Source organism: Ambystoma mexicanum, chromosome 6p (assembly GCF_040938575.1).
Source record: "Ambystoma mexicanum isolate Mex_15411 chromosome 6p, UKY_AmexF1_1, whole genome shotgun sequence".
In the NCBI taxonomy this organism is placed as follows: domain Eukaryota; kingdom Metazoa; phylum Chordata; class Amphibia; order Caudata; family Ambystomatidae; genus Ambystoma; species Ambystoma mexicanum.
In genome coordinates this window covers 1,366,231,573-1,366,246,780 of record NC_090935.1, presented here as the reverse complement: position 1 = coordinate 1,366,246,780, position 15,208 = coordinate 1,366,231,573, and the positions used below count along the sequence as shown (strand labels likewise).

At 49.1% G+C, this 15,208-nt stretch overlaps 1 protein-coding gene across 17 annotated transcripts in view; it reads right to left on the bottom strand.

Moving 5' to 3' along the window:
• The window catches only part of MPDZ (multiple PDZ domain crumbs cell polarity complex component), a 1,735,289-nt gene that overhangs the window by 625,384 nt on the left and 1,094,697 nt on the right, over positions 1–15,208 (bottom strand). For 8 of the 17 annotated variants that reach the window (XM_069626067.1, XM_069626068.1, XM_069626072.1 and 5 more), the window contains one exon: positions 11,114–11,197. The exons of the other annotated variants lie outside the window; for them this stretch is intronic. In XM_069626067.1, the coding sequence (XP_069482168.1) occupies positions 11,114–11,197 (84 nt within the window). The remainder of the gene's footprint in view (positions 1–11,113; positions 11,198–15,208) is intronic. 17 annotated transcript variants of the gene reach the window in all.

Below are 15,208 nucleotides of genomic sequence, written 5' to 3'. Positions count from 1 at the left end.
GGTTACTGATGTTAACAAGGCTATCACAATGGATAGGCAAACCTCTGTTAAGTTCCAACCTTGCTAACCATCGTTTTTTTCTTTGGGCAGTGGGAAGAACGTATTTCTCTTTTTAAATGTTGCCGCCACAGAGGAGGGAGAAGACTATTTCCTTCACAAGGACTGCTGCTCTGGGGCAACAGCGTAGCATATATTAGGTGTTTCCCTTCCAGGATCCACACCCATTGACTAAGGGATCTCTCTGGATGTGCTTGTGTTGTAGCATAGGGTAGCCTTCCCTTAATCCCCGACAGACTGAATCCATTCTGAGTTTTGTATCTCTGAATTTGATGAATCTGGGGAGGTGCAGTTCTGAATAGCCTGTTTCTTTGGGAACTGTTACTTTCTAATCATTTAATCTCTCAGGTGGTTCATAATAGTTCATGGCTAGTACAGTCACTCCTCCTCTCAGGGAAAACGGGGACTAGGTGCAATGTTTGCACTGGGACTCTGTCATACTAGATTTTTTTAAGCCTGCCTCAATGTTTACCACAACCACATATAAAAACGCCTTCAATCTTCTGAAAATGGTCAACGGGAATCACGGAATACTTTTTTAAAACAGAGGGTTATCTTTTTCACAAAACTGGCAGCCTTCTCATGAGCTTTTTTCTTTGAGACGAGAGGAAAGCCACAGAAGTAACCACTCATTTGAGCTTGGCCTCATAAATGTCACCACCTAAGATCCAAAGCTAAATCTAGTGCGGTGAGGGAGGGATGACATCAGAGCACTGGCATTCAAACCTTTTCATACAGAGCTGCCCTCCTGGAGTAAATATACTGTTTCTGGGTCACCCAAAAAATGCCTATGTGGGCCCCAGGCTCTTCAAAAAATAAACAGATTTTCTATTGCTTATATTTTCTATTAAAATTAGTCACCTTGATCCTTTTTCATATTAAAAACAGTCATCTAAATCCCTTTTTAAAGAGTCTGGGCCACAGCCTGGACATCCTGCGGGCCAACCTACTCGGGCCAGCACCCCAGTTTGAAAAGCATTGCATTAAAGAATGAATACGCATCCAAGCCTGTGATTTGACACCCTGGCTAGCTTTCTCAATACACATGGCATTGCTCATTTTTTGTTAATATGACAACTCCTTAATGTATCTGAAGCAACAAAGAGAAGCAACAACAAAGAGGGTGCCGATTATGAGAGGTAGCCAGAATGGAACAAGTTACTCACCTATTGCCATTGTTCTCCAGCATGGGTCTGGCAAGGATTCACATGCTCATGAATATTCCCGGTTGTCAGGCTGGGAATCCTCAGTAAAAGAAAAAACAGTTTCACTTTCACTTACAAACTTTATTTCTCCTCTAAACCAATCACGGTACTCTGGGTCATTCTGCCCCCAGCCAATGACTGCCCTGCCCCTCATCCCCTCCTCTGGCAGTCATCTTCAGATTTGGTAAGCGCGTAAAGTGGCAGTATGACCAAGACAGCCGCAGAGGGGTAGAAGGGAGGGTTTGCATGTGAATCAATGCCAGACCCATGCTGGGGAACAATAGTTACAGGTCAGTAACTTGTTCCTTCTCCAGTATGGGGTCTGGCGTGGATTCACATGCTGGTCAATAAACAATACATAGCAGTACCACATTACACAATCACAGGAGGTGGCAAGGTGCAACCAAAGCAAGACTCTTACATCTGGAACAGACTCACCTCAGGCAAACATGTTGCTTAGCACTGCTTGGCGGACCCTTGACACCTCTCTGGAATACCTGTCGATGCAGTAGAACCTCATGAAGGTGCGCATAGACCTCCATTGAGCAGCTCTGCAGATGTCCAGCAGGGGCATATCAGACAGGAACGCCGTTGTCACAGCGATCGCTCTGGTGGAATGTGCTCCTGGACGGCCGGGCAGCAGTCTGTTTGCCAAACGATGACAGTGTGGGATACAGCGGGAAAGCCACCTGTAGATGGAAGCCTTGGACAAGGCCTTCCCATGGTTCACAGGACCAAAGTTCAAAAACAGTTGAGACGTCTTCCGAAAACCCTTTGTGCGTGCCACATAGAACTTCAGAGCACGAGCAATGTCCAGCGAATGCAAGGCCCTTTCAGCCGATGACGAAGCCTTCGGAAAAAACACAGGTAACAGCAAAGGCTTGTTCAGGTGGTATTCTGACGGAACCTTTGGCATGAAGGAGGGGTGCGTTCGTAGCACCACCCTCAATTTGTGGAAAGTCAGACATGGTTGTTGCAGGACAGGGCCTGGATCTCACCCACCCCCCTGGCAGAGGCGATGGCCACAAGGAACACTGTTTTCCACAAGAGGAACTTGAGAGGGGCCTGCTGCATGGGCTCTAAGGGGGCTCCAATGAGGCTCTTCAGCACCACATTGAGTTCCCAGGCCGGGGAAGGAGCCTTCACCGACAGGAAAGGTGGAAACAGTCCTTTGTGGATCTCCTTGACGAGATGGTGGGACCAAAGAGAAGATCTTCCCGGAGACCTGGTGTCATGGGAGATAGCCGCCAGATGCACCTTGATAGAGGCATGCGCCAGCCCTGCCTTGGCCCAGGACAACAAGTATGGAAGAACCAGAGGAGCCGTGACCCTCAGAGGGGTGATCTTCTGCGACTGGCACCACGTAGCAAAACCCTTCCACTTGTGACCATAGCATTTAAGAGTGGACGGCGCTCTGGCCTTGGCAAGCACTTCCCTGCAGTCCGCCGACAACTTGTATCCTCCGAATCCTAGGGCTGCAGGAGCTTAGCCCTCAGATTCAGTGATCCTGCGTCGTGATGTAGGATTGCGCCTCCTTCTCTGGTGAGCAGATCCACGGCTACTGGCAGCTTGACCGGAGGCGACACTGACAGGCTGAGAAGGTCCGGGTACCAAATCTGCCTCGGCCACACCGGGCGATGAGTATCATCCTTCATCGGCTCGCATGATGACTCGCAGAAGGAGAGCAAACGGAGCAAACGCGTACAGTAACAGGCCTTCTCATGGAAAGGAGAACGCGTCCCAAATGCTGCTAGGCTGGTGAAACCTGCTGGCAAACTTCTGGCATTTGGAGTTTGCTACTGTCGCAAACAGATCGATCTGGGGCCTGCCCCACTTGATGAAGATCTGGTCGACCTGGTGGTCCTGTCGAAGTTCTCACTCGTGGCAGAAGCGCAACTCCCTGCTGAGGGAGTCGGCAGTGGTGTTCTTGACTCCCGCCGGGTGAAAGGGGATAAGGAACATCTCTTGTCCAACGGCCCAGTGCCACAAGTTATGTGCCTCTTTGGAGAGCGCTGGAGATCAGGTGCCCCCCTGCCACCTGATGTAGAACATTGTGGTGCTGTTGTCCGTGAAGATCCATAGCACGTTGCTCTTCAGGGACAGAAGGAATGACTAGAGGGCCCAGAACACTGCCCGCAGCTCCAGGACATTGATGTGGAGAACCTTCTCCTCTGGCAGCCCCACTCCTCTGGCATGCAGACGTCTGGTGTGGGCTTGCCAGCCCCCCAGGGAAGAGTCTGTGGTGACCGTCTCTTGGTATTGGGGGTTTCAAACCCTGTGCCCTGGGCGATGTTGGAGTTTACACCTCACCACCTGACGAACTCCTCGTTGAGCGAGATATTGTCCGTGAAGCTTCCGGACACTTTTATCCAGCGAGTGCCCAGGAACTCCTGAAGAGGCTGCATCCGCAACCTGCATAGTCGGATAAGGTAGATGCACAACGACATCATGCCGAACAGCGACTTGATGGTCTGCACCGTGGCGGTCTTCATAGAGACAACATCCATTGCACCTTGCCCAGCACGGCCGCTATCCTCTCCTCGAGGGCAATGCTAGGCAGGAGACTGTTGAGCCTGGCTCCTAGGGACAGAGCGTTCTGCAATGGTGTCAAGCAGGACTTTGGATAATTGATGGAGAACCCAAGATCCATCAGCAGCCGGACAGTCCTCTCTGTGTGTTCGAAGGCTACCTCTCTCGAATTGGCCCAGATGAGCCAGCTGTCGAGGTACGGATGCACGTGTATCCCTCGTAGATGTTTATGGGCCACCACTTGTGCCAGGGACTTCGTGAACACCCTGGGGGCTGACTTTAGGCCGAAGGGAGGGCCTTGAACTGGTAGTGCCTTACTTGCACTGAGAAGCGTGGGAACTTTCGGTGCTTCCTGTGAATGGGGACGTGGAAGTAGACATCCTCCACATCTATTGATGTCAAGAAGTCTCCTTCCTCCAATTGGCCCACCCCATGCTGCAAAGTGACCATCTTGAATTTTTGAGACTTGAGGTACTTGTTGAGATGCCGCAGGTCTAAAATCGGCCTGCAGTCCCCAGTCTTCTTTTTGACTAAGAGGTATCTGGAGTAGACTCCGGAGCCCCGTAGTCGTTGTGGAACTAGTTCTTTCGCCCATTTGTTTAGCCTGGACCGTACCTCCTGCAGGAGCTGAGAGTTCTGCTGCTCCTCCCGGGTCACCGGAGGGATACGCTGACACTTTTGCTGAAACTCCAGGGTATGTCAGTGGGTGAGAGTGTACAGCACCCATCTGTCGATGGAGATCTTTTCCCACTCGCTGACGAATCCCATCAGCCAGCATCCCACCAGGGTGCATGGGTGGGGGCCCAAAGTCCTGGCCGGTTCAGTCCTGCTTCGGTGCCTGCGTTCTGCATTGGGGATGACAACAGCACGGACCACCCTCACTGAAAGCCTTGGAACGGACTCTGTAAGCCTCCTGGGTTGTGGACCATGAGGGTTGACAGTACGACGAGGAGCCTCCACCAAAACCTTTTGTTGATCTGCTCGACTTTCCACCGGAGGCGCGAAAGGAAGAGCGGTTCTGTTGGAGTGCCCAGACTCGTTGACAGCCTTCCCGAAGAGATTATCCCTGTCGAAGTGCATGTCCAATACCCTTGACTGTACCACCTGGCAGAAATTGGTGGCTTTCGGCCAGCCTTGACGACAGAGGCAGACACTGTTCCCCATCTGCAGGAAACAGGTGTCCGCGATGTCCAGGGCCACCATGATGGCATGGTCCGATGCCACTTCACCTTCCTGGAGAAGTGCGATCACCTCCACCCACTTGACATCGGGTAGGAAATCCAGAATCGCGGCCAGCTTGTACCCCAGTTTCCTGTCGTACATGGCCAGGATCGCCAATGCGTTGGCTATCTTGATTGTTGACGCCGTGGAGCAGATGACCTTCCTCCACATAGTGTCCAACTTCTTCCCCTTGCTGTATGGAGGGACTGCGGATGATGAGGAGGTGTTGGACGACCTCTTCCTCACAGCTGCCGAGACCAACAAGTCCTGCGACAGTTGCGACCGTAGGCACTTGGGTGTGAACTCCGGCACCCAGTTCTTTTTCTCCAGCCTTTCCTTTTTGGCCGGGGCCGAGCAAGGATTCTTCAGGAGGGCTAGGCCTTCCTCCCACACGTCGTCCAAGAGGGACACTGCCATGATGGTCTTCCTCTTGGCCCCCACGCCTCTGGAATAGGAAGCACTCCTTCTTGGTCTCTTCAGCGGACTGTTGGAAGAGCTCGGAAGCTATGGCAACCATGGCATGAAACAACCCCATTTCATCCGGTGGGGATGCCCTTGCTTGCGGCAATCCACCCACCGGGACTATATCATCGTAGTCCGACGTTGCCGTGGCCATGACCGTCCCCATGTCCGCGTCAATCAGGGTGGAGGGCATCTAGCGCGGGTGAGGACGTTGATGCAGGTGCGTCAGATGACGCTTCCTCTTTTTAGCCTCAGCTGCCGGGTATGGGGCCTTCAGCATCCTCTTCTGGATTTCGGACACAAGTGTGTGTAGGGTCAAAAGGATGTCCAGGTATACATCTCTCGGCTGAGCAGGCATGGTGGGCGCAATAGGCAATGCGCCATTGTCGCCTTCAGCGTTGTTGCCATCGTCGTCGTACTCTACGTCCTCGTGCACCATGACCAGGGACTCCCGGTCCTCGTCCTCCAAAGACGAAACATTCATGTCTTGGGTTATGGCCTGTGGCTGGCTTGGGACTTCATCAACCCACACCCCCACTTTTGCGCCGTGAGGGGTCTCAGCTGTGCTTAGCGACAGCATCCTATTCTCAGGTGTGCCAGCCGACCTTGCCACTGCCCCGGTTGAGGTCTCCCACCTCGGGGGCATGGACACCCTGGGTGCAGTAGGGGCTACCTTCACAGGGTTCACCCCTTTGGCTTTCGAGAGAGCGGCCGCTACCATCTCGATCATCAACAATGATTTTTGCTGCGCCGCCTGGGCCTTCTTAGGCGGGTCAGTCGTCTTTTCCTCCACCCTAGGTTTCTCAGGCTTCTCCTGCAGCTTAGCTGGGTTGGGTGAATTCGGTTTTGAGGAGGAGCTAGATTGATGGCTGGCGATGGTGGCCGATGGAGATGCTGATTGTGCATTGCCCATCGAGGGACCTGCTTGCGCTGCGACCCCGATGGAAACGGACTGGCGGTCCTTGTCCTTATTTTGGGCCCCCACAGATGGAGCGCCCCTGAAGGACTTAGAAGCCCGCTGTTCGGACCAGCCAGTCCTGGGTGAGGCATGCCCCTGCTTGGAGTACAGGGCAGAGGCCTTGGTGCTTAGCCACATCGCCAGTCTACTCTGTCGATCCTTCATCATTCTCTTGGAGAAGCCGCAGCAGATCTCACAATCTTCTTCTTTGTGATCCGGGTGAAGGCATTGAAAGTGTTTGTCCTCCACAAACACGTTCTGCAGTCTGCATCTGATGCAGATCTTGAAAAGGAAACTTCTTTCCTTCTCCTCCTTCATGGTCAGAGGTGCGGTGTAGGCCTGATGGCCCTTCTGGAAAATTCGATGAAACTCCATGATTCCTGCCCCTGAGGGGCGTTGAAATTCACTGACAAACTGATTGCAGTGTGGCGGCAGATGGAGAGAAGAGCACACGGGCTCCTTTTGTAAAAAATATAACTTTTTCCGAAGAAAAAGCTCGAAAACTGTAGAATAGCTCACGGAGCAAAACTGGAGGACTCCCAACACTTGAACGTGTGGTAAAAATCTAAAGATGGCTGCCAGAGGAGGGTCTTAGGGAGAGGGCAGTCATTGGATGGGGTCCTTATGACCCAGAGTACAGTGATTGGTTTAGAGGAGAAATACAGTTTGTAAGTGAAAGTGAAACTGTTTTTTTTTCTTTTATCGAGGATTCCCGGCCTGACGATGGGGAATATTCATGAGCATGTGAATCCATGGCATACCCCAAGCTGGAGAAGCTCACATTGCTCAGCTCTTTAAACACTTTGCTACCCCTGGCAGGCTTCACCCAGCCTTAAAGAGCTGGGAAAAAAGTCAAGTATCTCAAATCAGGCCAGGTGAAAGATGACGATTTGCCTAGCCACACAGATATTGGTACACCTGAATAAAGATTTTACTGATCAAAGACAAAAGCATTGTCATCCAACCCGGAGTGATACCGGAGTAACCACTCCAGCACCAGAGGAGTTTAACAGCAGCCTTGCTAGTTGCCAGCAGCAGGATATTCCCAAGAACAGGCAGTACAGCGCCAAAAATCTAAAGAGATTGGAATGTAGGTGCAAAGACCACCAAGGAGCACACCAGGCTGAAGAATTACAAATCCTACTTGAAACACCATGATTGCACATCAACTGAGGGCTCTAACAGCAATAAGGAGGCCTGACACCATTTTGAGAGCAACTGAACACCAGATCCTCTGACCAAAACATCCTGGAATGAGGAATAGTGCCATTATAATGTCACTCCAGGTGAAAAGCACACAGATTTAAATATGCCAAAATATCCTCATAAGAGTGACACAACTTGCAAATTTGAGAAAGCGTACCAACTCCTTTTGAAGGAAGGCAATTCACTGTGGAATTGCTTCAACAAATGTTGACATTTAAGACCAGACTGTCAGGATTCAGTTGAAACTCTAATTTCTGTTGCTCTACCTCTCACTGTTTGAAAACTGTGACACTCCAACAGCACATCTCTCTCTGCTGGTCCTTTCTGACTTTGGGACTAAGTGCATTGCATACCTTGTGTCTGGACGTATGTTTCCTCTGCCCCAGGCACTACACAGATGGAGTGTGCGTCTCCATGACAACCATGATATATATGAAGCTACTGCATTCAAGAAGTCTAGGATGCAGCTAGACATCCTTCGAACAAAAAAATAATTCATTAGTACACTTGAAGAATTCAGGAAGGATGGAACACAGATTAGAATGCGAATGTACCCCAACAAAGCCAAACTGATGGCGAGTCAGACATGCACTGCTACTTATAACTAAGGCCTAATTGCACCAAGGGATGTAGTTCACACCTCACTGGGTCTGTGGTACCTGAATGTCAATAAACTGGCCGAGATCTAGCACTAGGACAGTGTCTACATTGCAGAACCAGTGAGAAATATGAAAAAGTTTTCATCTAATCAAAATACCTAACTAGGAAATAGAGGTTGAGAGAAACCTGAAGGTGTCTCCCTGCCTAGTCCCCGGGGATCTGTCATCCAGGTGGCCAGGACACGGCCTTCACTATTGGATCCAGTTCCTGAGGGTGGACGAGAGAGGAAGGATCACCTGGATGGGGGACCCTCTGGGAGTGGAAGTGGGACACCAATGGGTGATACGCGGTATCCCCCTTCTTAGAACACCTTTTCCCCATCCCACCAGATAGGATACTCAAATACTACCCTTCCACCAGTCTTTTCAATACGAACGCTTTCGCACAACAAGAAAGACGTGGGACAAACACCATAGCCATTACCTGGCATGTCCCAACACAAGAGTCAGGCAAAGTCAGGCAATTGACAAGAATCACACACACGCACGAGAGCACACTACGATCAAGGAAGACCGCACGACGAGAGAGCAATCCAAGTCTGCCAGTTCAAGAGGAGGAGAAAGGCGGCGAGGACCGAAGGGGCGACAAGGAGGGAAGCAACCTTGCCCTTTCCAACCAAGGCCCTCGAAAACTTCAATGGAAGGAATAGTAAGACAGCGAACAATAGCTGACGTGTGTTGCAGCAGATGCAAGTGGTACAATGAGCCCTCCTCTGCTGATAACCAAGCCAGGGAGAGACGCCTGTTACTGTGGTACTGTCCTAGACCCCAGAGACGAGAAAAGCCAAGTGGTTCATTACAGCCGTTGAGTCAAGGGGAAATAACTGTTCACGTTAAGGGAAAACCAGCTGCAGAGGGGTTCGGCACCACGTGGGTGCTTATGCAAGAGACTCTTCTTGATCCCACCATCGTTAAAACTACCAATACCAGAATGCCCTAGGGGAGCCACATGGAAATGGTCAAAGTGGTCATACAGGGGTCTAGAAAAATCCCCCTGTACAGTCGAAATTCTTTGACTGGCAAACCAGTGAAAACCCAAGTGACGTGAATTCTGCATCATAAGAAAGTAGAAGGAAATGTGAAGTTGGCAAGAGTGAACCTGACGGAGGGATGCCGATGAAAATGGGCGAAGCCTAAAGTCCCAATGAACAGTGTATTGACAAAAGTCAACCCGATAGAGGGATGTCCACAGTGAACTGTTTAAAAAGACATTAAGATTTGTGAGTGCCATGAAGTTGAACTGACAAAATCCGTAATGATCCTGATGAAGAGAGGCAAACATTCTAGAAGGGTCTAACCCCAGAAGAGAGGGATTCAGGGGTGAAAAGCCATCATCCACCGAAAAGGGCCGTAGTGGACCCAACAGGAAAGGCAAACATTCGAGAAGGGTCTGAGCCCGGAACAGTGGGATCCAGGGGGAGAAGCCATCACCCCACCAACACGTGAAAACAACAGAGAAATCGTTTGAATACAAGCCAGGGTGAACCCGACGGAGGGGGGCTGATATTCGAGAGGGGTCTGAGCCCAGAAGAGGGGGAGCCAGGGGTGAAGAATTATCACCCCAAGTACAATCAGTTAGGAACTTTTGTTTATTATTATGAACACATCAGGCCCTCGCAAGCAAGAAACGTAACTACCGAAGGTCCTGATATTGCTAAGAACTTTTTGTGGATCTGAACCCGGAAGAGGGGGATCCAGGGGTGAAAGGTCATCACCCAACCTACCTATGCAAAGGAACTTTTTTTTTTTTTTTTTTACATCAGTCCCTCAGAGGTAAGAGACTTTTTGTAGAAAAGAGACTTAACCACCGAAGGTCCTGATACCTGAGAGCGGAACTGTAGTCCCATGCTGGGAAAGCTCAAGCGTGTGCTATGCTCCGGAGTCCCGCCTTGTACCATGCTCAAAACATGGGGAAGGGAGACCCTGACTACCACATCCTGATTTATTATTTGTGACCACTTCTTTCTTCTTATGAACCTTATGCCACACTCTTTTTGTATTTAGCGTAACGACTGGCAAATTTGTTTTTCTTAGTATAGGTCCTTTTATTTGACAAGATGCTACTAGGACTGCCTTATTATTATTTGACGGCCGTAGCCTGCTCCCATCTTAGATTTAGGTTTAGATTAGGCGTTTTTCCAACCTACCTATACAGTTTAATAAACACCCTTGAACTGTGATCACTTGTGTCTGTCTTTACTGTTGCCACCATGAGTTCCTCACAAGGTACAGTGTGGTCCCCCAAATGCATGTTAGAACCAGCTAATTAATCCACACATTTCCTATTGTGAATCGCTGGACATTTTCCAACACACCATATCACAAAATAAAATGAAGGCATGCAGCACAACTTCAAAAACACAAATTGTTGCATTTTACAGATAAGGTGTAAAGAAAAGTTAAGTCTGCTAGTGTAGATGCTTTACAAAGGGTCTACATGGGATGACAATGTGTCATAATATGTTTGTGCAACCACTTGACTGCATATGTGTCATGGTCCTATGGACCCTTTAAAAATGCCCACCACAGCAACTCGTTTCATGTGACAATTCATGAGGACCCCTGGTAAAGATTTGACAGGAACAGGTCCATAAGAAACATTCCCACTAGACAACCTTGCTACAAAATGCAACACAATTGTTAGAGAGAGGAAAGGAATATTTCAAGCAGAACACACAGTAAGCAGAACAACAGAGCATCACTCTTCATCAGTGGAGTTACAAGACAGCCTCCTTTCTTGCCCCTCAACGAGACGAAGGAGGGAGCAGCATCACAAAACAACCAGCACTCAGAGAAGGGAGGCCAAGCAACGTTACCTGAGAGGACTGATGGTAAAAGGGATTAATCGGTCTCTGCCCACTGAGAGCAGAGGCGGCTGCAGTGCAATGCACAGACTCCGGCTGGGGAACAAAGTTGGGAGACGACGAGTGAGTGCGTGTACAGTTCAAAAAAAGGCCACTCAAGAGCAACTGGAGTTTCAAGTGACAGAGGCGAGTGAAGCCATGGGAATGCAGCGGGGGCTGGAAGCAAACCCAACAATGGCAACCTGGTGCGAACAGTTAGGTTGTGTGATCAAAAAAATCTCTTGACAATTGGTACTGCATTAACTGGACACTGCAGCTTCCATGGAACATACAGGGTATATAACATGTCAATGGAATAAACCCATGCCTCTGTTTGAAAGGGCTTTGCTATGTTAGAAAGGGCTCAATATAAGAACTTTACTTACCTGTAACCCTAGATCCTAGGCGTGCCCATGCCCTGATCCATTAGCGGCGTTCAGACTCTGCAGACAAAGAGAAAAGGATCCCTCAACAAGGTGGGCTTTCAAATATTCATGCGGGTGTTCTCCGCTGATGGCGGAACGCTCCAGTGCAGTCTACAAGGGATCATTTTTACCAGCTCCCTTTCAGAGCTGAGGCGGGTATCTGAGCAGAGAGCTGGAAAGAGCCTCCAGAGCACCAGACTGAAACCTAGAAATAAAGCACGGATCATGTATGGATGCACACATTTCTTTTCTTCAACCAAGCTATTAAAATAGGTGTGTTCAATGATTGCAAGATAGCGAATTGCCTATCAATTATTCTTGACCTTTTCGTGCGTTCTTCATCAGATTGCATCTTTTTGAGTGCTGTCAGTAAAAGATCAAGGGGGAAAACACTTTGCAATCATCAGAACGGGTTTCTAGCCACACCTTCTTGTAATCTGGACATTCACTTTTGCATTATTTGGGGACCCTCGTGTGGTGGTAATCGTGTGCATTTGTGTATATGGCATACAGTAAGGGCAGAACAGCTTGCTTGGAGGGTGTATTCATGTCCTGTCACAACATCGTCCCATGTACTAGTCACAAAACGGTCGCCTGGGTTTAACAATAAGCTTCTTTAAGGCGAGCAGCCACGGATGCACCGAATAGTTTGAAGACCACAGTTTGCCTGAACAGAAAAAAGGAATGGCCTGTTGCTATGACTCCCTGTATTCTTATGCGATTTATCGCATACACTATGGAACGTTGGCTCACATGCCAAACTCTACTGCTTAGGGAGAAAATAACACAATGGCGGCGGTGTCATTCGCCGAATGTGCTATGACGCATGTGCACAGCACCTGACATTGGGGGTCGCAATGGACTCCTTCTCATGGTACCCGTTTCGGCTTCAACATCTGTTCCCCTGTAGTTTCTTCGGACTCTGCAGGGTGTCTGACCTGCCAGCCTCCCGTTATAATATGTTCTCCGGCGCCGTTCTCACCCGTACAGCAAACAAGGCAAACCACTTTTTGTGAATACTTGTGCCGCTGGGCGCTGGCTGACTTTATTCCAAATAGCAACACCTGACTGCAACTTTACACGAAAGTAAGCACACTTCAAGTGGATTATCCATAGAAAGTATCCTTCTCGCAAGAGTGAAATTAAAGTCCGGAATCTGCCCATTTTCGAGGCCTGGAGAGGAGCATTGAGGCTAGAGCTTGTCACGCCCGGGAAAGAAAGGAAAAAAAGCGGTTTTGCATGTGTGCATGAGTGTCGTATGTATGTATGTATGTATGTATGTATGTATGCATTCAGGGGCGTGCCTGTGTAAGAGTGTGTATGAATGGGAGTTCTCAGCCGAGTGTGAATTGCGTGTTTGTGTATGAAAGGATGTGAGTGCACGTGTGAATGAGAATGCAGTGCACATGTTCTGGGTGCTTTTGTGGAGAATGCAGTCTGAATGTTCTGGGAGAGTGAATGGTCATGCATGCGTGCATGGGGGACTTTGGTGCAACTGGAGAATGGTCGTTTTCTTAAAGTTTTACTGGCATTTCTGGGCACAGCCAAGTTGATGAGCATTATTACATGGGGTTGGGGTTGAGGTTGGTGATTTATAGAACAATGGGGCAGGCAGCCTCCTCTTGAACATTTTCTTACTGTGGCAAGGAATCATTAACCGGCATCAAGTTAAGGGCAAAGCCAACAAGATGAGTCTCCTTACATTGGGGGCTGGAAAGGTGTGCAGTCAGCAAGGACATGCTACTTTACTCCGGCATTACATCTTTCACTGACTGTTGGGCTCGTGGAGACTACATTTTCTGCTCCGGTAGAGAACCCCTCATGTAGAGAGGAACCTTTCTGCTGATATCCCAACGGAGGGGATAGAAATCACACCTCGACCAGAGGATCAGGCGGAAAGGCAGTGGAATGGCTCGAGATTCGCCCAAACTGCAAGACAGACACAGACGGCTATTTAGTTTGACGCCCACTTAAAATATAAATCAACCACAACCTCAGTTCTTCCGGGTCTTTAGCACCTACTTTCTGCCTTGTTCTAGCCAAGTGGTGTAGTGTGGGTAGGATGCTGCAAGTGCTTGCAGTTTGACAAAAGGCCATAAACTAGAAACTTCCCACAGCTATGCCATACCGGACGCACTCGTGCAACAAGTCCAGAGAGAGTATGCCGAGACCAACCACCATACGGCATGAGGACACTTCCACGAGGAGGAGGAGGAGGAGGAGGAGGAGACCCCTGATGAATGGGATGAAGGCAGCTTGGCAGTATAATCAGGAAGAGAAACAGAATCAGGAGAGTTGATCCAGTAATGCTTGAATCGAGAGATCCAAATGGAGAAGTAGAGTAAGGGTCCGCCAGAACAGCGTAATGGAAATCTGTTGGCAAAGGCCACTAAAACCATGGCATGGGTAAGATAACCAATATACACAACCGAAACCAGAATTCACCACCATAGACCGTTAACCCACACAATCCAGAGAAACAAAATACACTTTAACAGCTATGAAAACCCCAAAACCATATATGTAACTCTGCTCGCTGTGGAAAAAACATTGAGACGCAGGAAACAATGGAACTCTCTGGTCTTTGTTCCGTCTTCCACAGTGCCACAAAGCAAGGTGTGAACATCATTGGCCAAGCAAGCGCTGCAGGTTTTGCAGGTATTTGCTTTGTTGCGCTCATCAAAGAAAGCACCAGCAGGCATACAGTGTTCGGGCTCGGTCTGGAGAACGCCGGACACTGGCATTAAGGGGCAAAACCACATGGTGGGTTGGGGCGGGGGGGACATTTGTGCAGCCAGCAAGGAAATGTTCCTTTACTGTCGAATTGCATTTTTACTGGCATTAAGGGCAAAGCCAACAGATGTGTTCTTACATAGTTAGGGGGTGCGGGCAGGGGGGTGGGGGAGTATTTGTACAGCCAGCTAAAGAAATGTTTCCTTACTTTGGCATTGCATTTTTTTACTGCTGTTTAGGGCAAAGCTAACATGATAAGTGGCATAAACCAGTCTCAAATCACACAATAGGCAGACAGCCAATGAGGCTTGTCCTTAAAACCCAAGCACACTGGTCAACCCACACAGCATGTGTACTGGCACAGAAAACATGGCTAACCCAGTTTAAACCGTACAGTAAAGGGAATGGATAAAAACAAAATGGCTGGGAGTAGGGCTTAACAAATAATCAAGTACCCTAATGGCTACCACTTGGAGTGGAGTGGGCTACTAAGGGGGTAAAAATGACTGGCACCCTACTGAAGCCAAAACGAAATGATAGCTTTCACCAGCCTACTCCACCACACACACAGAGTGACTGAATTACCCTGTGACAGAAATGGGATGCTTAAAAAGCAACCCTGTCCTGGTAGCCACATAGGCCACAAGAATAGCATCAGAAAAAGGTTTGCACTGGAAGAAGCACTGAGTAGAAGTCTCTCTAGCCACAGAAATAAAAGCAAGAAACCAGTCTGCAAAAAGAAAGCAACAAGTTTAAGGGGCCCAGGATATGAGACTAGAGAACCCTAAATGGAATTCTGCTCCAACACACTATCAGACTGTTCGATGTCTCATCCCCAAGTACTTGGCTTCACAGATTCCTTTGTGGTCTCTAAAGCAAAGCCTCAGTTGGAAAGCATGCCATGTGAATA